At 34.4% G+C, this 23252-nt stretch overlaps 1 protein-coding gene across 11 annotated transcripts in view; it reads right to left on the bottom strand.

Annotated features, from left to right (window-relative positions):
- The window catches only part of rufy3 (RUN and FYVE domain containing 3), a 125270-nt gene that overhangs the window by 77559 nt on the left and 24459 nt on the right, over positions 1-23252 (bottom strand). For 8 of the 11 annotated variants that reach the window (XM_039758555.1, XM_039758556.1, XM_039758550.1 and 5 more), the window contains one exon: positions 14825-14884. The exons of the other annotated variants lie outside the window; for them this stretch is intronic. In XM_039758555.1, coding sequence (XP_039614489.1) covers positions 14825-14884 — 60 coding nt within the window. The remainder of the gene's footprint in view (positions 1-14824; positions 14885-23252) is intronic. 11 annotated transcript variants of the gene reach the window in all.

Below are 23252 nucleotides of genomic sequence, written 5' to 3'. Positions count from 1 at the left end.
AGCGCTACATACTCAGTACACCCTCTCGAATCAACCTCAATGTCGGCGTAGAGGCTTAAGACTCTACAATTAGCCACAGCGTGGCTTGTCTATGCTAAAGTATGTATTGTAGATCGGGTATATATATACATTTATATATATATACCCGTATCGCAGTGGAGAAGTAGAAGTTATGAAAAGAAAAGGGAACATTTTAAAAATAACGTAACATGATTGTCAATATACAGTAATTGTTTTGTGAGTGTTATTGAATGTTGCTGTCATCAAGGATTTGATTATCATTATTTCTTTCAATCAGGCTCGTATTTGTAGGATGTGTTCAAGTTACATTCCGTGTTTGTCAATCGTGTAAAGATAAGAGGTTTCATTCATCGATTAGTTCCTTACTGCATCAATAAACAGCTCGCCTTCCTTTTATCTGTGATGTGACAAACTGCATGCACGGGTTTTTTTTACACTGTCTTCCTTTAGCAGGACATTCACTTTTTCCACCGTGTGCTTTGTTTCCGCAGTAGCTGCACTTATGAATATGATTGTATGTATAAGACGCTCATATTTTTTGCTGCCTTCTCAATTGTGTAATTCGGTTTTGTTCAGCACTCTTTGGAACTGTTGCTTTTGTCTGTGCACTGCGCCAGTTCACGGAGCCGCTTGGTGTTCTTGCATCGAAGGTTCCCAGCTGTACTGGTGCCATCTCGTAATGTCAGCTAAGACCCGCACTTAAAAGTTTCTCTCGCAGTTTCAATGAGTTTGTGCCAAACACCACCCTGACCATCTCATCTTCCTCTGCATAAGCACAGTCCTTCACACGTGAATATTTAGCGGCAGTGTTTGTATTGGATTGCCGCTGATGGACGGCCTTATATGGGCAGGCACTAAATTACAAACGCTAGTGGCAGCCTGTCTATGAACTTAATTTAATATAAACTTACGGTTCACGCCGTGCTTTGTTTCCGTGATATGCATCATTTGCTTCATAATGTTTTTCTGCCTTCTCAATTGTGAAATGGCGTTTTGTGCTCATCGCTGGAGTTATTCCTTGTTCTCTACGTACTTACGTAGGAGGCGTGATGATGTCACACGAAACTCCACCCCCCGCGGCCATCTCCAACTCAAGACTCCATTACATTATATGGGGAAAAAATAGCTTCCAGTTATGACCCTTATGCGTAGAATTTCGAAATGAAACCTGCCCAACTTTTGTAAGTAAGCTGTAAGGAATAAGCCTGCCAAATTTCAGCCTTCTACCTACACGGGAAGTTGGAGAATTAGTGATGAGTCAGTGAGTCAGTGAGTGAGTCAGTGAGTGAGTGAGGGCTTTGCCTTTTATTAGTATAGATTTAATACAATAAAGAACTAGTCTACTATTTACTCTTAGAATAACTTGGACTCAAGAAAAAACAGAAAATACAGCACAGGGATAATGAATCCATGTTAATACCAATGTGCTCTTTAGTTGGAGGGAAAAAAAAAAACTGATGGTCAGTCTCATTCAGATATTTCTCAAATTGTATGAAATATTTTTTCCCCTCAGAAACATCATCATTATCTTTCACTGTTGATAGCTAGAAAGATGGATCTATGGATAACATGTACTACATATGTGGTACTCTCAACAGCATGAATCAGTCAGAGTCAAGATACAACGTCATGTTCACTGACCCATTATAATCCTGCCCACTTCTTTCTCATTGACAGAACATATATTCAGTCATGCATACTCTCAGGACACCTTTCAGTTTAATTTCCCGACACAGACAGCATGAAACAGCCTGCACCAGCACCAGTTTCCACAATAAAATCATACATTTTAGCATTGGTGGTGATACTATATGCATTTGTTTATACTTTTATAATTGTCATTTAACTCATTCTTATCTAGTTTAATTGGTTTTATTTGCCATATATTGCATGAACATTGTATCTTTTACTCATCCTTGTCATGGGTTAAGCAAGCAACTTTAAATAAAAAATAATGGTAGAAATTACTTTATGAACATACACTAATAATACCCTTTTAAATGTGTATTTCAGATCAATATTACAATATAAACAACTGCATAGTGTATGAATAAAATATTCAAACTTTAGCAATCTTTAGTACTATTTTAGACATTACTGCCAGGAATGACTCAGAAATGGAGTAAAGTCTGTTCTGTTACACAATTTCAACTTTGGTAGTTAGTGATCATCTCACCAGGAATTCCAAACCAGCCAGACACAATGCAGATACAGATAACAGGACAGCATGTGCACCAAGATTAAGCCATCTGCCAAAGCAGTGCCACTGACCTTCTCTTCAAGGTTGAGACAATGGTAAAAAGGTATGTAAAAGCAGCACATCTGAGTCACAGCAATATATCCAATAAATCCTTTAAAAAAGACAGGCAGTGGCAAACTCTAAACACTCAATGTCTTGCCTTGACCATCCAAACATTTCTATTTGTGCTGAGGTGCAATAGCATTCTTCAACAAATCAAACTGTATCCTAATGTTTGCAGCAGCCTCAGGACCAGACTGAATGAGTAAGCATGATCTGATTCCCACCTCCCCTACTTAGACTTTGGCTAAGAGCCCTTTTTCAATTACAAAATGTGACCCCCATATGAAAGGGACCCTAGTTCTGAACTACTTTTGTTTTAACAGGGGAATCAATTTAACAAATATTTAAGCAAACCATGTACTGTACATGTTTTGCACATTTTGAGCATTTGACTAAATGAATTTATGTTGATCATGCAATATGAGTAATGTGAGATTTTTTCATTAACATTTAGATATTATTTACTGTTTCCATCATTGGTCACAAAGTCCACTTCCATTGAAGAATAAACATTATTAGCTCCATTATCCATGAAAACATGAGATAAAAAATTTTAACAGTCATCACAATTCATATATATATATATATATATATAAAAAGACATGAATCATTGTCTGAAATCAAAGAGAATGAGTTAAGACCTTTTCATTTTGTTCTGTAATTAAAACAGGACAACGTGTCAATGCTGAGCGAGCTTGTGTTTATTACAGCAGCTCACATTTTTAAATTAGAAAAAGGACAAATTTTATGTACATTTTATTAATTTAAAAATTATGTTTTAGGAAGACTTTATAGCAGAATTTGTATGTTTACTGAAAAATAAGCCAACGGAATTTTGTTTTGCTAATAAAAAGTGAAAAGGTAACATCTGTGGCCTGCAGTTTAATTGTAAAGATGCCCACTTTACTATAGAACATAAGACTTCGACATGGCTGGTTATGCAGGAGCTCAGTGGAAAGAATAAAAAATATGAAAAGGATAAAGCAAGCAAACTAGAATTACTATAGAATAGGAACCAATTCTAATAACATGAAATCAGTTACCTTTATTGATCCTAAGAAAATTTGATTGAAGCATTCCCACTTTAAATTGATAAGCTGAGAATGCTACCATAGAAAAAAGGGAAATGGCTGCATAAGTTAAATAATTTACATTTTTAGCATGCAAATTGCAAAAGTCAGACCTATGCATGCTGTGCAGTATGATTTAGTAGGGTAAATATTTTGAAACATAAATTAATGATATTGGGTTAATAACAATTTTATATAATTATCATTACAAAAACAGGAAAATTGGTTATAAATAAAATACAACTTAATTGACAAGTACAGATTGTTTTAAGGTTAGTCTGAATTACCTTATGACAATACAGTGGAACCTCTAGATACGAGTTTAATTCGTTCCAGCACTGAGCTGGTATAGCGAATTTCTTGTATCGAGAACAAAACTTCCCCAATGAAAATAATGGAAATCCAGTTAATCCGTTCTGCACCCCCAAAAATATCAACATAAAAAACAATTTTCCTAACAAATAACACTGATAAATAAGTGTGGATAGACTTTGTCTGCTGAGCGTCATGTGATCATAACTCAGCTGATGGTTCTTCTCTCTCGTGCGCATCTCCCTCTCCTCATCTCTCTTGTTCGCTCGCGCACCCCCCTCTCTTTCTTCTTATCTCTCTCTCTCTCTCTCCTTATCTCCCTTGCTTGCTCGCCTCTCTCTCTCTCTCCTCTTGAGGGTAAAAAGCCAAGCAAAATGACACCTTTTATTGGCTAACTAAAAAGATTATAATATGCAAGCTTTTGAGGCAACTCATGCCCCTTCTTCAGGCAAGATGTAATCAAAGCTTGCATATTGTAATCTTTTTAGTTAGCCAATAAAAGGTGTCATTTTGCTTGACCTTTCTCTACATTCATAATGGCTAACACGGTACAACACCCTAGTACTCCTCTTGAGGGCAATCATCTCCTATTCGTCCGTCTGCATGTCCGCAATATTTTTGGATACGCTTATACGGCGAACTGCTACAGCGAAACAATGAAATCACAAGAGCACAAACACGTAGATCCTCACGCTACGGGAGAACAAGGAACACTGAGTGAGCCGACGGGCTGGCAGCGTCAGCTTGGGTGAATCCCCGAGCCTAGGCAGATTGGGAAAAGCGTCACGCATAACCATAGCCCGACTCATGGCTCGCGAATGCTCGTATTTAGATCCGAATTTTTCGCTCATACTTTCCTCTTATCTTGAATTTCTCGTATACAGAGGTGATCGTATCTAGAGGTTCCACTGTAATTACAAAATGTGAAGTAGTCTTATTACTAACAATACTGATGTTTTTTAAAATGATATGCTTAACTTCTCATAGATGAGAAGAAAAAAAAAATAATAAAAACTAATTTGGAATTTTCCTCCAAACATAAAATCAGTTGAATTTTTTAAAATTTACTATTTAATGCCGCATCATCATAATGCGCCATACATAAGGCAAAATGTTGTTCATAAACAATTGTAGACCACTGCAAAAAATTCACATGTATCCTGTCCTCCAATGAACCTGACAAACATCAGTTTCCAAAAATAATTTAACATGTTATAAACTATTAACTTCTAGAGTATATTTTTCAAAAAAAAAAAAAAATCCTAAAGCTCATTGTAAACAGCATAAACTAAATCCATTGAGAAGGACAACAGGTGAGCTTAAACAATTTTCAGTCAATAAAGGAGGTAACTGCATAGACACGAGTATCACTTATTCAGAGGTGCTGCAGAATAGACTTCCTTTGCTATGTTGCATTGTGTTAAATAGTCCTGAGCAGGAGTGTTGGGGTATACTGATACTTTCCTGTAATCCACAAGAGGTCCCACAGAAATGATGGAGAACAGCAATTGTAAGCTTCTAATCATCAATGAAGAACTGAAGGTTTTAGAGGATTAGACACTAAAGCTTCACATTCACTACAGGCACATTAAAAGCCTTAAGCTAGAGCACCATGAGCTGGCAACACCTTCTAGGACATGCCTGCCAGCTTCATCCCCACCACAGGAGACTCCATTGTATGAAACTTGGACTGTGCACCTTCTGGCTGAAGACTTTTGTGTCCTGCTTTCCTGGGGCATGTCTTCTGGACGTTATTAAGAAAGCTCCGTCTGTTCTCGTAAAGCACAGAGATGTTGGTGCTGTGGTTTTCTACGTGGGACCTAAGGACATTTGCAGTCGCTGGTCAGAGGTGATGAAAGAGGGCTTTGGATTGTTGCTGCACATCACTCGAGAGGGGATTTGGTACTCAGCTGCGCATATTGTTATCTCTGGACAACTACTGTTGCTTTGACATTCAGATGAGTCCGTTAGCTGGTTGTTTTTCCTCAATGCCTGGTTGAAGACCTTCTGCACTTACAAAATTTCTATTTGTGATAGAAGAAATGGGCTACATCCAAAAACGTAATGTACTCAGGTTCTCTCAGACAACATAGCAAAGGTAATTAAACAGCTTTGACTATTTCAAAATCCATCTCAATTCTAAAGTAGGTTATATTTTGAACATACCCATGCTGCAATTTAACTGAATATCTGAAGCGGTCTCCCTGAATTACAATTCTTTTCATTCGGTTCACCAATCAAACTGCAGAGATATTTCAGTATTCTGCCATAGTTATTCAGTCCCTCGTACTGACCATTTATAGACACCCAAAATATAATGCATCCTTTATCAAGGGTTACTCAGATTTAGCATCCAGAAGAACAATTAATTATGACAGGTTCCTGTTTGTAGGGATTTCAGTTTTCATGTGGATATTCAGTGAGACCCTATAACAAGAGAATTTACTGACTTGCTGCAAATCCTTTTGAAATAACTAAATCCAGTGTGTGTCCTTTCTTATGTTTAGCCTGTCTAACGTGCCAACTAAGATCAAAAGTTAACGTGTATAAGGTCATGGATATCAGTATATCTGACCATTTCTACATTCTATTTAATATTGAAATAGCAGTAACTAGAATTAAAGAGCAGCATATTGTTAATTTTTTTTGATTAATCTACAGTGTCTAGATTTTCTAATATTCTCAATATTATCAATTTGAATTTAGTGCCTGTCCTAGCCAGCAATGTAATTAGTAAGTTGGAATTTTTTCCCCCAAAGATGAGAGTTGTAGTCAATCTTGTGGCCCCTGAAAAAAATGGCTAAACATCCTCCAGCCCTAAAATACACAGGAAAACAAAGAGTCAGATCATCAGGGACAATGTTGCACGGCTGATCATAAATGGAGAAAGTCAATTACCAATACCCTATGCTAAAGGCATATATAGCAGAGGACAATATAGTAGTCAGTCTTGAGAGGCATTCCTGTTTTTCTAAAATTCTGAGTTTTATTTTCAACTACTGATCATCTTCTAAACCCATATCAGCCAATGAAATGCCTCCTAAATACTTCTAGCAAAACTTGAGGTTTTTGCCTAATTTTTAAACACAAAATAGAGGAAATTAAGAGCAACACAATACATTCTGCCAAAATGAATCATTTTGAACCCCAGCATGCTATTTTTACTGAATTAAACTAATTCACTGAAACAGGTTTACCTGAGCTCTGTAATTTCTCAACTTAAAGCCTTCACTTGTGGGACCCAGTCCCAACAAGATTTTTTTAAAACATGTTAGAGACATGGTCACTGAAAGTGTACTTGACATAGTTAACTTGTCAATAGATACCAAGGTCTTCCCAGATTGCCTGAAGACTGCAGGAGTTAAATCCCTGGTCGATACATTTTTAAATTTTCTGTACTTAATAGGTTAGAAATAGGCTTAAAGATTTTTTATTATTATTATTATTATTATTAACAGTCAGTTTTTACAACAAATCATAGTATAGAAACTGCATTGGTTAAAGTACAGTATTAAATGACCTGTGGGTTAATGCTGGCCATGTATCTGTCCTTGTTCTATTAGACCTTAGTGCAGCACTTGAAACCACAGTATTCTTATAAATCATCATAGCCAATGGGTAGGCCTCTCTAGCACTGTCTTAAGTTGATTTCAGTTTTATTTAACAAGTAAAAAATTCTTTGTTAGTTATAGTGATTGTAGTTTAGGGATCCATAATATTGTATACAGCATACCACAAAATCTATTCTGGTCCCACTGTTACTTTCAATCTGCATGTTCTCAATTAGGACAGATTATCTCAAAACACAAGATAAACTAACTACCACAGCTTTGCAGACGACATGTAGCTTTATTATCTATAGCACCTGATCTGGCATTTTGGATTGGAGGAGTAATAAATTTCCTACTGAGAGCATTAGAAATAAAATTAAACCCTTAGCAAAGTGGAAGTAAAGAATTCAGGTATAATCTTACACTTTGACCTAAACTTTAAATTGCATATTAACCATATTACTAGGACTACATTTTTCCATTTAAGGAATACTGAAAAAGTTAGATCTCTTAGAATAGTGCAAGACGCCAAGAAATTGATTCACACTTGTTTTTAGTTGACCAGATTACTGTAATGCACTCCCCTTTTGGCCTGGAACCCCTACAGATTTTTTTTCCATCTTAATTGCAGTTTATATTTTTCTGTCAACCCAGGCCATCTGACCTTATCATTGGACTGTCATTTAGAAACTTAAAAAAAAAAATACATTTAAGGACTCTACTACTTTTAATTACATATCTTTCTTATGTAAGTGTGCATTATTTATCTTTTATATACTATTTATTCATTATTCTTCGATGCTAAATTTATTTTGTTCTTCTTTGTACATAACTTCTTTGAAATGCTGGAAAACACTTTGAGCTACATCCTTTGTATGAACATTTTTTATAGAAATAAATGCTGTTGTGGACTGCAAAATTTCCCCATCCAATTCATAACAAAGATAGACCATGGCCTAGATGCAGAGATTCTGCTAAAACAGAATACTTAACTGCTGAACACAAATCAGCAAATACTATATTTGTGTCATTCATTAGGTTTTTGTAATCAAACTAAAGTTCACTATTCTAACAGCACAGATAAAGCATGCATATTTTGATGGCATGGATGTGAATGGAATGCAGCCTTCACTTATGAGTTAAGTATTGCTATCCAATTCAGTAGAAATTTCTGGTTTAGCACATGGCCATGTGAGACAGCTGTGAAAACACAAAAGACTTTTACAGGAATTCTAAAATAATAATAATTTGAAATTAATGCTGCAAGTTCAATTTGATAATAATATATTTGATTCACAAAAGGTTTTGACTAATCTACAGGAAGTAAAGACTTGGAAAATTACAGCATCAAAAAGTAATGGGAGATTCACCAATGTATGGATGAAACAACAGCAAATGTCACAAACCTTGCAGTGATCTTTCCATAAACCTGATGTAAAATGTTTGCTGTTAGAAAAATAGCTTTAAAGAATCTGTGTAAAAGAAAACACCTTAATTATATTGGTATTCACTAATTCACATGGCAGCCACATAATAATGTTTTAATTTTAGCAATGATTTTAAGCACTGTTTATTTTTAGGTAACAAACAGAAAATGTAACTCATTAAAATTTACTATATGCAAATGGTAAGATAAATCAGGTAGTGCTTCATGATCATATCATTGTTTATAAACCTTACACTAAAATCCCCCCCTCCCCCACCACATATGAATTTCAAGCTGTAAACCGTTTTCTTCTAATAAATTAAAAACAGGGAATCTTTAGTATTTTTTTATATAAAAATTAGGACAAATACTGAGACTTTGAAACATTTACATTTCTGAGAGTGTTACTCTAAGAAAAAAGAACCCCTGATCAAATAAAAAAATAAATACAATTTGCTACACTTTGCAACTCAGCACATCTACAGATATCAGGAGTTATTTCATGAAAGATATCAGTTACTTTTATTTGTTTAGACCACTACGGGTCAGTATCTGCTTGTGCCATCTAGAACAATGCTATCTCATATGCTCTGCTTTCCTCAGGTCAAACTGGTGTTGGTTGAGTATTTTTATTTCAAGTCAGTTTATAGTTTTTTGGTTTTTTTTTTTTTTTTGTTTTTTTTTTAATTCTAAATTAAATAACTGGAGCACTTTTTTTCTGAACTGATTATTACTTATTTCATCAGACATAGATAAATTATTTTCTACTTTTCATTGGAAGAGAGACAGCAATTCACATCTCGCCAACAACATTCAGTAATGATGACAATAGTGGCAGGAGAGGATTGGTAAAAAGGAAAAGAAATGTGGTCAAGTGCAAGATGAAGGAGATAAGCAACGATTTATGCATGATTATCAGCGGATTGTGGGGTTGCTTGAGGCAGTAATAGGGGGTTTGTTCTTAAAAAAATCTTCAACTACATTTTTTGAGCAGAGTTGTCAAGTTACAACAATACGGGAAAAGTCACAAAGGATGATGTGCACACTGATGAAATCATTTATAATTTTAAAAAATTATAGCCATTGGCATCAACTGTGGCACTTCTAGTGTTAAATGATAATTATGAGGACAGTGTGCTACTTCTGCAAGTATGGAGTTTTAAAATTGTTCTTCTTTTGTGATGCTACTAAAAGTTTTAGTCAGTACTTGCATATCCAAAAGGTACACATTACAAGTTTGTTCTGGTTGATGGCCCTATTGCAAACAATTATGAAAAGCAGTAGACCAGCTTTTAAAAATTGGAAATTGCTAGTTACATGTTCTTGTAGTTGCAATTTTAACCAAATTGTTCAAAATACTGTTATTTTTCCCAAAGTAATACTCCCACCCCCAACTGATCCAGGCACTGGCTCTTCATTGTGCACAGCTTCAATCAGTGTCTTGTTTACTGAAAAATTAGGAAATGAATCTCTGATTTGTTACTTTACTCATTTGCTGTGAATGGTAGTTTGTAACAGATAAAAACTTTAATTTCTAGCAAATCAGGAGTACTAAATGGAATGTAGTAAATGGGCATTTTTTCATAACTACTACATCACAGCAAGTATACTAAAAACTGCAGTCAATATACGATTAATTGTGCAGCCATACATGCACAAAAGAGACCAAAATATAGAAACAGCTTTCAATGAGTGTGTTGGCTGAAAGTATGAAGGTGGTTTAAAAGCCCTCAAACCAACAAAATAAAAATAATTGGTGAACCGAAGCGAGTATGTTTTACAAATTTAATGTCTTACATTCATGTATAAAAACTGATTTACAATAATCCAAGGATCGCCATTGACAGTAGCAGGTATTATTTACTGTATGTTAGCAATTAAGCCCTGTTATAGCAGGTTTAATAAACAATTGCAGAAAGCATGATTTCTATTAGTACAATGTCTAAAGACATGCCTTTTTAGTATAATACCCAAGGACACACTTTTTTTTTTTTTTTTATATAAAAAGTGGACTTAACAAGTTTACAAAAAAAGTGACAACTTTTGTCCCGTTGGATTCCATTTTAATTTGATAAACTTAAGTTTCTCAAAAAAAAGGCTACTGAGGATTTGATATACACAACTAAACTGAAACAGAGGGTTTTTTAATAAGGTATAGATTGAAAATAACCGAATCCAAGATGCAGTAAACTTGGCAAAGTGGTAGATGGTTAACCTTCAAGAAATATTAATACTAGCTACATGAGCTAATAAACAAAACTGAATTACACCTTACTTGAGCAATCAGGCCAATAATTAAAAAAATAAATAAAATAAATAAATCTTTTCCGTTTTTCACTGCTTCATTTTTTTTTTTTTTAACAGTCCATTTCTACACAATGTACTGACAGACTGCTCCTGAATGGAATTTAGAGCTGCAATAACTAATCGTTATAATCATTAATTAATAATTTTAATAATTAATAATTTTATTAATAAAATTGTTGGCAAAGATCAGTTTCATTGATTAGTTTATTACATCATTAGGCAGAGTACGTTGTGGCTCGCAACTGCGGCACTACTTCATTCAGATGTGAACCCAACTGAAAAATGACATATTCTAAGGAAGTGATACAAAAGACAGCTCAACCAAAGACTTTTCATAGTTTGGGAGCACTTTGCTCTGAACGCAGAAAAAAAAAGGTTTTGATTTGTACAATGTGTAGGTCTGACCTCATATGGCACTAGAGCACAACAGTGATGCTGAAAACTGAAAAAGCTCTGTGGCAAAGGAACAATCACAGTCATCCTAGTAAACGGATGTTAGTTCGGCGTTATGTGATACAAATACATGAACGCAATGTTTGCTAGGCGTGGCATAATGACATGACTTTTGATTTGAAATGTGAAATAATTCGAGTCATAGCTCAGCCCTCTACAACACAACATTTCATGATAGGCAACTAAAAATGTTATTACACACTAGCTGTAAACATTCATATTTTCATTTGCCATATGATTTTTTTGACACAGTCATTCTGCTTATTTAAAATGCTGCATTACATGCCTGCATACAAGTGTAACATTAGCGTGTGCGTGTTTACAAACTATGGATGCGAAAAACATATCCCTGTCCAAGCAGAAAATAGTTCTTTTTTTCAGTCTTGTGTGCAAAGGAAATCAAAGACTCCAGTACCATACAGACAGAAACAAGCAGCAAGAATTGCTTTTCAAGTCAAAAGGTAGGAGCAGGGTGAAAAAAGAAACGTTTCAGACTAGTTGGCTATTGGGCCACAAATGGGTTTTATATAACCTGGAGTAACATGGATTGAGAGGGTGTACTACTACTGCTGCAGTAAGCCTAGTTTAGCCTGTAAAACAGATTTTGTGACATGATCACACTGTTTCAAACTAACTAAAATCTAACAGCACACTCCCAAAAGCAAATGAATTAGAGCATGTGGTCAACGTGTGTTGGGTGCAAACAAATCTGCCAAAGAATCTGCAGTTGTAAAAGTTTCCACACATACTGTAAAAACAAAAGGATGATGGTGCAAAAACAACTTTGAACTAAAATAAACACAGCATATTACACAGCAAAGAAAGAACTGATTTTCACAAAAATGTAATCACTTTTTTGGCTGCGAAAGAAAAACAGTCTGGACATTCCTCCAGTATATGACACTAATTTCAAACATTGCTGCAGACATGAAAAAAAAAGAAACTAATAAACTCATGATGGTGCAACAGACTCTTCTATGGTGTTCACAGAGAAAACAAAACCTGTAACTTAAATTACATCTTTAAATCTGAAGTATTGGTTTAATGTGGTTATAAATGCATAAGCCACTTTGCCAGTTTAATTTACTTTAAATGTTTTTGATTTTAAGGGAATTGTGTGTGTGTTCATTGTACAAGCAACAACAACATTTACTGTATTTATATGGCACATTTTCATACGAACAGTAGCTCAAAGTGCTTTACATAATAAAGAATGGAAAAATAAAAGACACAATAAGAAAACAAAATAAGTCACCATTAATTAACATAGAATAAGAGTAAGGTCCAATGGCCAGGGGGGACAGAAAAAACCAAAAAAAAAAACTCCAGACATCTGGAGAAAAAAATAAAAAAATAATAAAATCTGTAGGGACAGAATCAGAAGTTCTACTAAGGAGTTTTATTTTTATTCTATACTATTTATTTTCTATTTATTGTATGTTTTGTAAAACCTAATATTATGCATAAAAGATCTACTAAGTTGTCCATTTTTTAAAAATACCTTTCTGAAAATTTTATACAAACATATTTTTGGTGAAAAGTACCACTTCATGCAATTTAATTGTAATTGTTTAATTGCATTTAATTGCAATTTAATTTTATTGTTTAATTTCAAATGATTTTTTTTTTTATAATCCAACTAATCGATTAAATCAACAAAAAAATAACTGACAGGTCAATCAATTATTAAAATAATTGTTAGTTGCAGCCCTAATGGAATTGATAACCAATGTACAAAAAGTAGCCTGGGGAAAAGATTAAATAAAACTTTATTTAGGTACTGAAAAAATGCACCTATTACTCATTTATGGTTATGTAACAAATTTTAAAAAGGCTTCTTTTCAAGTTAACACTGACAAAGCATCACCTATGGGTCTAAATTTTTAATGGATATGTTAAACATTTGCTGAAAAGTTCTAAAACAGAACTGTAATTTAAAAATGTCTAAATGTACCCAGATCAAGATCCAAGCAGGTCACATGTTTTGGAAATATTCTACATTTAGGCAATTTTGGGAAAAAATTTTTGTATATCTTTTGGATAGCCTTTGACTGAAAATCCCTCCTAATACTTCAACAGCAATACACAGAGTGCTACAGGATGCAATACTACTATACAACGAAAATTTTGTTCCAATATCCTATACTAAACTACTTCCAAGAACACTTGTATTATTTAACTAGAAGAATGTTAATATACTGTCTATAACTTAGTGGGAAACTGTTGTTCTGTATTATCTCTAATTCCTTCTACTGAGATCTGTTCAGAATGCTTGTAGAATTTGACAAGTTAAATCATGTAATTTTAAAGTAAGCATGTTAAGCTTGTGCTGAACCTTTTTGATTTTTAAGTATTGTTTTATTCCAGACTAACAATTACTTTAGAGATGGGGCTCTTTGGTCATTTAGCAATTTAGTTGCGGATTGAATGTTGCGATTTATGGTTTTTGGTTAAAAAATATCATTAGTTATGCTTTTTTATTGTCTTTTGATCCCTTAAAACTGGAAACCTTTAAAATATTAATCAGAAAACTGTTATAAGGAGTACACCTTTCATAATATACAAGGGTGAAAGTAAACACAGAATTAGGCAAAATACTTCTGAAGAAGATAATTTAGGGTTAATCCAGCCGTTCTCTGGCTTTCATTCAACACACTGTATTCTCTCAGTTTTGGAGGAATTAATGTAAATAAAATTAATGGCAGTGTATTACCAACACAAGTTTTCAGATGAAACCAGATAAACCATGCTACCATGATAAATGGAAAGTCAGAACAAAATGAGAGAGGCAAAGTGCTAAAACAAAGCGAAAGAACGACCATGCACTGTATTAGGACTATGGTGCACAGTAAAAAATATAAATATTTAAAAGATGTAAACCACAAATGTTTGCCACGTTCAAAAAAATACCTTGAGAAAAATGCAAAATAAATTCAATACTGTTTACACTATAAAATTGTCCTTTTTTTTTTTTAATAAAAAAAAAAAAAAAAAAACATTTAAGCTGCAGTACATTCCAAAGGTCAGTGTTCATATTCTAAACGTAGTGAAGGAGGTAGGATGCTCAGTCTTTAAGCTGACAAAAATAAGAGAAACACTGAATGATCAGTATACAATCATAATTTTGAACAGCATAAAAAAAAGACAACATGCTTCTTTAAAACATGACATTGCATCTTACCCCACTTTCACATAAAACATGTCTTTAGTGACAAAAAACAAACAAAAAAGGATGTGAACTACAAAATGCCAATACATGCATATCAATTAAACCCATGTATATGAGATCCACCACCATTAACACACCTCCTTATAGTGCTTAATGGTCACTCATTTTGTGTTGAAATGGGAAGGGTGGAATAATGAGGGCTGAGATACGCACCTTCAAACTCATCAAGCATTTGCATTTGTTCCACCAAATCTGTGAAATCCTCCCATGAGCCTTTGCAAACAGTAATGAAAAAAAAGGAAATCATGTCATGCAAAACAATGATGCTAAAAAAATACACCTTAGAATTGACCGCACAAGTGGTAATCAATGAAGGCTTCTTCAAATGAAAAAAGTACTGTATATATTTAACTTTAATAATCACACAATCCACATTCCCATTGTAATGATTCTGATAAGCAAATACACCATTGATAATATAATTTCTTCACAAAACAATGTAAGCAAAGTATTTATTTTTTCATTAATCAATAGCTAAAAATGTTAATGCCATTCAGAAACACAAATTAATAAAAGCCCTGTTTACAAAGAATATTCAAAGACAACTAACATAAAATATTGTATGAAATGCTGAAAATGCAGGAAGCTTTCTGTGAGTATAGATCCCAGTAGCTATATACAGATTAACCTGTTAAAATTTCTAAATACAATTTATTATTGGCAAATTAAAAAAAATGCTGGAACATTCTGCTATGTTAAAGGGCAACTCTAAGCTACTGATTTAAGAAAATGCAAAGAAACAGTCAAAAAAGTTAAGATACAATATCTGGCCAGTATCAGCTGCAAATAATACATTTTCGGTAGGATTCAGTTTTTAAGCCTAGAGTGTTACTAGGTAAAAATAACCTAAAACCTGATAAGCTCAAACAAAATGCCATACTTGGGACAAAGGTTACGATCCCTAAAATATATTAAATTCATGAGAATTACTACATAGTTTATTAATATACCTAAAATGTTAATTTCACAGAAGCCCTGGCACTAGATTAGACTAGACAATGCATTTTTCTGGAAGTCACATAAAAGAAAAATATCTACAAATAAAATCTAAAGGAGATACTGTACTGTGGCAGTTTGTGAAGAGCTAACAAATATCCTACCAGATATTCAGCATACAGAATGTATCAAATTCACATAAGAATTTGCAAGTATTAACCTCAGAAATTCAGCACAGTTAAATACATTTTTTAAAAACTGACTCAAATAAAAAACAATACAAGAAGGAAAAAGGAGTTTAACTTGTTTTGATTAAAACTGAACTGATTAAAATGGAGAAAAAAAAATATACTGTCTTAAACTCTAACAAAATAACAAAACCAAAGGAAAAAAAAACTCTACAGAGATTACAAACAAGATAAACAATATATGATTATCTCAGTATAACTGCAGCTAATTTAGTCTGTTTTCAGGTATAAAGTGGAAAATATCTTGCAGTTTTAGTGAATATACTTGCTGTTAAGCTACCAAAACAAAATCAAATTCCTCATTATCATTTTATATTCCTTAACTCTGTTTTCTTAGAAAAAGGCTAATTGCTGCTTCTTAATGAAAATCACTTCTTCACACGGATAAATTTATATTTTTCAATGCAAGGATTGTTTTGTCCAGAGCTAAAAGATATATCAAATCAATCAACAAGAAGAAAATTTACAAGTGTGACCATGAACATGCAGTTTCTGAAAAAATAAACATTTATATAAATAATTTACATTAAAGCAAAAAATGCATTGGAATATAAGTTTATATCATTCCAATGTATAATAAGCTCTCCAGAATAATTGCAAAAAATTCACATTACAATATTCATTTATAAATAAATAAATAATTACACACACACACACAAACTCAATAACCTGAAATTCTGATTAATCAAAAACAGTTTCAAATGAACACCTTGTTTTGCAAACAATATCAACATGACATTTCAGTTTTGCAATTTACAATATATATGCTGTAGCACAATGAAAAAATGTGGGTACTGAATTTATGTACCTGCAATCCCATAAACGTTGTCTTTTGTAGCATTCATTAGAAACAGACAATACTCCAAAAAAATAATGCTGATCATATTTCCAGCTGATCAGCAACATTCTAAGAAAAGTGTTGCAAACGGATTTATATGTATGAAACTAAACAACAATCCTTTCATTTAAATTACTCAGCAACATAAAATATGCAAATTTATTTTCTTAAACATTTGGAAAATATCTAGCTAGCAGAAAAGGAATTCAGTTAGATGTACAGTGGCAAGAAAAACTATGAAAACTTTTTGGAATTACCTGGTTTTCTACATTAGTTTATCATAAAATGTGACCTGATCGAAGTCACAAGTATAGACATACACAATGTGCTCAAGAGTGATGCACAAAGAAATTACACTCTTTTATGTCTTTAATGAACACACCCATCAAACATTCAGAGTATGCTTTGGAAAAAATAAATGAACCTTTGAATTTAATAACTGGTTTAGCAGCAATAACCTCTTACAAGGACTTATAACAGCTGCAGATCAGACCTGCACAACATTCAAGAGGAATACCATTCCTTGCTACAGCAGCCATATTCTTGGGATGTCTGGTATGAACAGGTCTCTTGACGGTGAGTCAGGTGGAGAAATTTGTCTCTTGGTGCAGAAAGAATTGTCTGCAATTTAACATCATCAAACCCAAAGACTTGTTTTTGACTCTCAACGCACCAAAGGGCCTCTACACCTGATCACTATGAGTATGGAGGTGGTGGGTTGCACTTGGGGGTCCACATCAATGACAGGCTGGACTGGTCTCATAACACAGGGGAACCATATAAGAAAGGGCAGAGCAGACCAAATTTTTCTCTGTAAAGAGAATGTGTTTGTTAAATTGTAGGATAAGTAAGGAGTGTTTCTACCTAATTCTGTGAGGGCCAGTGAGATTTCCTATGAAGGGATCTGAGCTGTGAAGTAGCAGTACCTCAAACAACAAAAGAAGTAGATTGAACGATGACCACAAACGAAACAAAACAAATAGCCACAAACTGGAAATAAGTAAAAATGACTTGTTTCATAGTATGAAGTTGCAGCTACAGACACAGCATAAATGTCTGGTTTCTGATCTCAATACACATGCTTTGCACTTTTTTCTTCCATGCAGAAGATAGACTTTGTAAACTGTAATAAATTGTTATTAATATTATTATTTCACAGGGTTACATGTGTTTTCTTTCTCGGGGAGCACACTGTTAAGACTTTTTTTGGATCATAGATCCAATACATGGCTAATTATGCCTGCAAATACAGAAATGCAGGACTGTGTTGGCAGAACTTAATAATATTCTAATTACCGTATAGTCTGCTAATGTACCCCTCCATTGAAAAGACTGCTAGTTTTTTTTTTTGTTTTTTTTTTAAATACATGCAGGGTGGAAGGCTGGAATACTGATCAGATTGTGACAACCCCTATGCCTGAAGCATCACACAAATGGTCTTAAGAGCATGCATGCGTGAAAGTTCAGCACATGGCTGCTAAAGTTCTATGATGTCACACAAGCCTTGCAAAGCATCACGGGGCACTAGGGTAAAAAAAATGGCAAATAATATTTGGTAAACAAGGTCACTGGTGAAAAATGCTTTGCTGAATTTCAACGATCAACACTAATGATGAAAATCAGATTTACTTTAAGAAAAGTATCTCTATTATATAAAAAAATCTTGGGTCGAGACATAATCTTCTGGGAAAGACACTTATATGTCACGCGAGAAACAGATTTAACCATGCCCGAAATAAAGGACAAAGAGTAGATGACAAAGTAAAACGTCGTAAAGAATTCAAAAATGTTGGCGTGGTACACATGCAGAGTAGGTGAGAGATAATGGAAGTATGAAAATTCAAAAGTCTCCAAAAAAGGATAGGAAGATTGCATTAGCGCAAACAAACAGAAATTTTTACTCCGTGAAATAATGGAACAGTGAAAAGAGATTGAATATATTGTTCGGATTTAAACTTTAAGTTGGAGACTTGTAGATCGTCTAATTTGTGTTGCCAGCGAGAATTAAAAGATTCAAAAAGCGTCCTGTGAGACAGAGACTTTTAACATGAGATTCTTTCAAATCACTCCCTACTTACAACTATTTTCAAACATGACCACGGTCATCTTAACTTAGTCTTATGAATGCTTTTGTCAGACACAGTTCCTGTGCTCTCAGCTCTTATAGATTTTATCAGGACAATAATTTTATATGTTCTAGATGACACATCAACGACAAAGCGAAGAAGAAACGGCTTGGAAAAACATTCAAAAATGTAATTTTATTTATTAGAGAGAAAGAAACGATATTCACTCACAGGCAGTTATACGTTACGTTGTCACAATGCAAGTCCAAACACGGAATCAAAATTCAATGCGATCTTGAAGAAAAGTTAATTCCAAATATTGTTTTAACTAAAGTTTTAAAGTAAAAGTGAAAGCAATGCATATGTAACAATTCCCATGAAAAATAACAATCTCTTTAAATTGTATATCTGGTAAGCCAAACCTGGGGGTGGGCGAGCGAAGCAAGCAGGGGGCAGAGACCCCCATTTATATATAAATTATTATTAAAGGTTCACATACTTTTACTTGCCACTTTATACATAACTCAATATTGTCAGACTAGTTGAAGGTAATTCTGAGCCACATGGGGTGAGATCCTATCCCAGCAGCACTGGGTACAGACAGGATAGAGCCCTGGACAGGGCACCAGTCTATGCGCCTGTCTCTCTCACACACACCCTAACCCCCCCCCACCCCCTTTGATGCCAATCTGGAACTGCCAATCAATCTAATCAGCAAGTCTTTGGAAATCCGAGGAAAAACCCACATAGACATGGGCAGAATATGCAAACTTAACACCAATAATTTCCATTTATTAAAAATTAAAATATGGACAAGCAAGCGTTTTGGGGGAAATAGCAGTACAGGCAGGCAGCAATCCTATTTCAAGGATTTTCTAAAATATACTAATTAAACAATGAAAGGAATGCATTTTAAAAGATGCATCTTACAGGCAAAAAACTTGCTCAGCATTTGGTGAACATTGCAGAAACCAAGTATCACTGTCAATGAAAAAGTGCCTGTGTTTACAAGTAGGTTTCAATCAGGAATACTCAGACACCTTTTCTAGCACATATATCAAGCAGATAAATTACTGTAGAAAAAAAAGGGAATCCTGCTCAGAGACTCTGAACTTGGCAGATGTAAACCTCACAGTATTTTTTATGGGATATGCATTTATGATTGTTTAAACCAATAGCCTACAAATTTCAGTGAGCTTCATCTCCAGTCGGCTGATCCTAGTTTTTGCTCTGAAAATTGCTACAACACTGAAAATCTGAATTAAGTAAATGGCACAAAACAAAAAAAAAAAAGGATGGGTAATTTGAAATAATAATAAACACTTAAAGGTTTTATTATTAGTAGCATATATTTTGCAGATGCTTTTACCAAAAGATTTTTTCTCCTCACTTGGAACACAAGCAGGTTAAGCAGCTTTCTTTGGGTGTCAGAGTATAAAGCCAGAACAGTTCCCTACCTACTGCAAGGTACTACAGTAATCCCTCGCTATATCGCGCTTCGTCTTTCACAGCTTCACTCTATCGCAGATTTTATATGTAAGCATAACTAAATATATAACACAAATTTTTCACTGCTTTCCGGGTTCTGCGGACAATGGGTCTTTTTACTTCCTGTACATGCTTCCTCAGTTGGTTTGCCCAGTTGATTTCATACAAGGGACGCTATTGGCAGATGGCTGAGAAGCTAACCAATCAGAGCACGTAGTTAAGTTTCTGTGTGCTGAATGCGGTGTTAACCAGGAAGTCTCGTCTTGCTCATTCAGCATCAACGTGTTTTGCTGTGTAAAGAGTTAACTTTTGTGCTCTTTTGTGTTTATCTTTGTGCATAGTCAAGCCCTTCATTAAGGCTCCAAAATGATCTGCTCCTGCTACTGCTTCAGGGTCTGTGCCCAAGCGCCAACGGAAGATGTTAACGATTGCCTAAATGGTAAACGTTTTGGATTTCTTGAAGGAAGGGAAAAGCTACATTGCTGTAGGACGCCATTACAGCATCAATGAGGCTACGATTCTTTATATTTAAAAAGTAGGAAAGGAATAGAAGATCTAAGGCCGCAGTGTCCTTTTAACCAGGGTGCAAAACGAGTTGTAAGTGGATGTAATAAGGCAGTAGTATGGATGAAATCTGCTTTAGGGATTTGGATTGAAGAAGAAAGACGGCAGTGCTACACAGTTGCCTGAAGTGGCTCCTTAGAAGGGCTGTAACGCTCTCCTTTGTTGTGCAGTAAAATTAAACTCATCGTTATCAGACAAGTCATCGTGTCATTGTTGGTAAATAACCATAATTAATTTTTTTACTTACAGTACTTAGTACATGTACGTACGTTTAGTGTCACTGTACACACATTTACTGTATACAATTTTTCTTGCATTGTACGTATTTATTGCTGGTGGCCTGTCTATTGTAATGGCTGTAACATATGTGTTATCGGAGACACTTGATATCTTTAAAATAATATTTAGGTTTTACTGTATATAAACAGTGTGTTTACATACATAATTTCAATGAATCTTACCTAATATCTAAGAGAATACAAAGGAATTATGCTGTATAACTGTGCAGGGAATATTTATAAACAGTGTGGGAGAGTTTATAAGGGCTTAAAATATATAAAAATAACCATACAGACATATGGTTTCTACTTCACGGATTTTCACCTATCGCGGGGGAGTCTGGAACGCAACCCCTGCGATCGAGGAGGGATTACTATACTACTATTTTGGAATAATTAATCAATAAAGTTAATGCAATAAGTTAAAACTTGTTATCAATTCAAGCTGCCACCTTAACTAAATAGTCTGAATTTAAAAACAAATGTTGATTTATGTATAATCACATGTAATTCAGCATAACTAGCAGAAATTTAACAAAAACCTTACAATATAGTATACACAACTTGAATTTGGATTCACAACATGATACATTTTCAACATCTCTTTGCCCTTTATTGTTATTAACAAGCTACAATTGGCAGATAATCTATAATCTATTAAATTATTGCAGAGAGACTTGGGCTGCACACAGGCTTGGGCAGATTAGTGGCAGATGAAATTTAATGCAAGCAAACGTAAAGGATTACATGTAGGAAGCACAAATGTTGGGTTTAAATACACAATAGGACGTCTGAAAACTGAAAAGTGCACCATATGAAAGGTATTTAGGAGTCACACTGGATTTGTCACTATCAACTTTTAAACAGATTCAGAAGCCATTAAGAAGTCCAACAGAATGTTAGGTAATACAGCACGGTTTGTGGAGTACAACTCAAATTAGGTTATGCTCAAACTTTAAAACACACTGGTTAGACCTCATCTGGAGTACTAGGTACAATTTTTGCCTACAGGCTACAAAAAATACATAGAAGTGCTAGATGAAGTTCACAGAAGAGTGACTAGGTTGTTTCCAGTACTGCAGGAGATGAGTTTTGAGAAATGATTAAAGGAACTAAGCCTTTTCAGTTTAAGAGATTAAGAGGCAACATTGTATTTAAGTGGTTAAAACTATGAAAGGAATTAGTACAGTGGATTGAGACTGTTACTGTAAAATTAGTTCAACAAGAACACAGGGACACAGGTGGTTATATTCACAAGGAGAACCACAGACATATGGAATAAGTTGCCAAGTACTGTGGTAGACACTAGGAATTTAACCCCCTTCAAAGCTAGACTGGATGTTATTTTGGAAGAATTAATTGGATAGTACTGGCAAGCTTTGTTGGGATGAATAGTCTGTCCTCGTCCAGATTGTTCCAATGTTCTAAGAAGAAAAACACACTGCTCCCAAACAGGCAATATCAGGGATTGTAATACACGTTATCCCAATTCAAGTTTAACCATTCCATCTATTTTAAAGTAGCTAATTTGCATAAGCTGCTTGCACTTTCCAAAATAAATAAATAACAAAAAGTAGAGGCATCTGCAGTAAACTACTGTGCATAAAAAAGGTAGTAAAAATGCTGGTTATTGAAAGAATAGACCATCTCTTCTAAGCATGTTAGTTACTATATAGACCCCTTTGATGCTTGCAGTTCAGATTGGTCAAGTATACTTCAAAGCTCCTACTGACATTGCACAATGTTGCATTTTTTAAATTCATATATGGAATGTTTTATTACACCATATTGACCGGTCTGTACAGGTCATACTTAAAAGGAATATATTGTTTGATTGACATGGCAAAGTTAACTATGACACAACAGGGTGCCTCCACAAATCTGTTTATGTGATAGACTCACTCACTCAACAAAAAACACTATTTCAGCTTTTTAGGTAAACGGGAGATTGGGCAGGATGGTATACCTAAGACAGTAAGCATTCACTAAGCAAGGACATTTCTATATATAAAATTTTAGGATTTAACCCCCCCTTCCACCAACAACAAAAAATTAAATACCTCAAAATTTCAAAAATGCCTTGACTGATTCCATATATTTAACCTCGTTCTTAGATGCAACCTTATAGAAAATGCTGACATGGGGCCTATAATTTCTATTAGC

This window comes from Polypterus senegalus, chromosome 7, assembly GCF_016835505.1.
Source record: "Polypterus senegalus isolate Bchr_013 chromosome 7, ASM1683550v1, whole genome shotgun sequence".
Taxonomy (NCBI): Eukaryota; Metazoa; Chordata; class Cladistia; order Polypteriformes; family Polypteridae; genus Polypterus; species Polypterus senegalus.
Note: the sequence above shows the minus strand (reverse complement) of the source record. Positions and strands in the feature narration are given on the sequence as shown.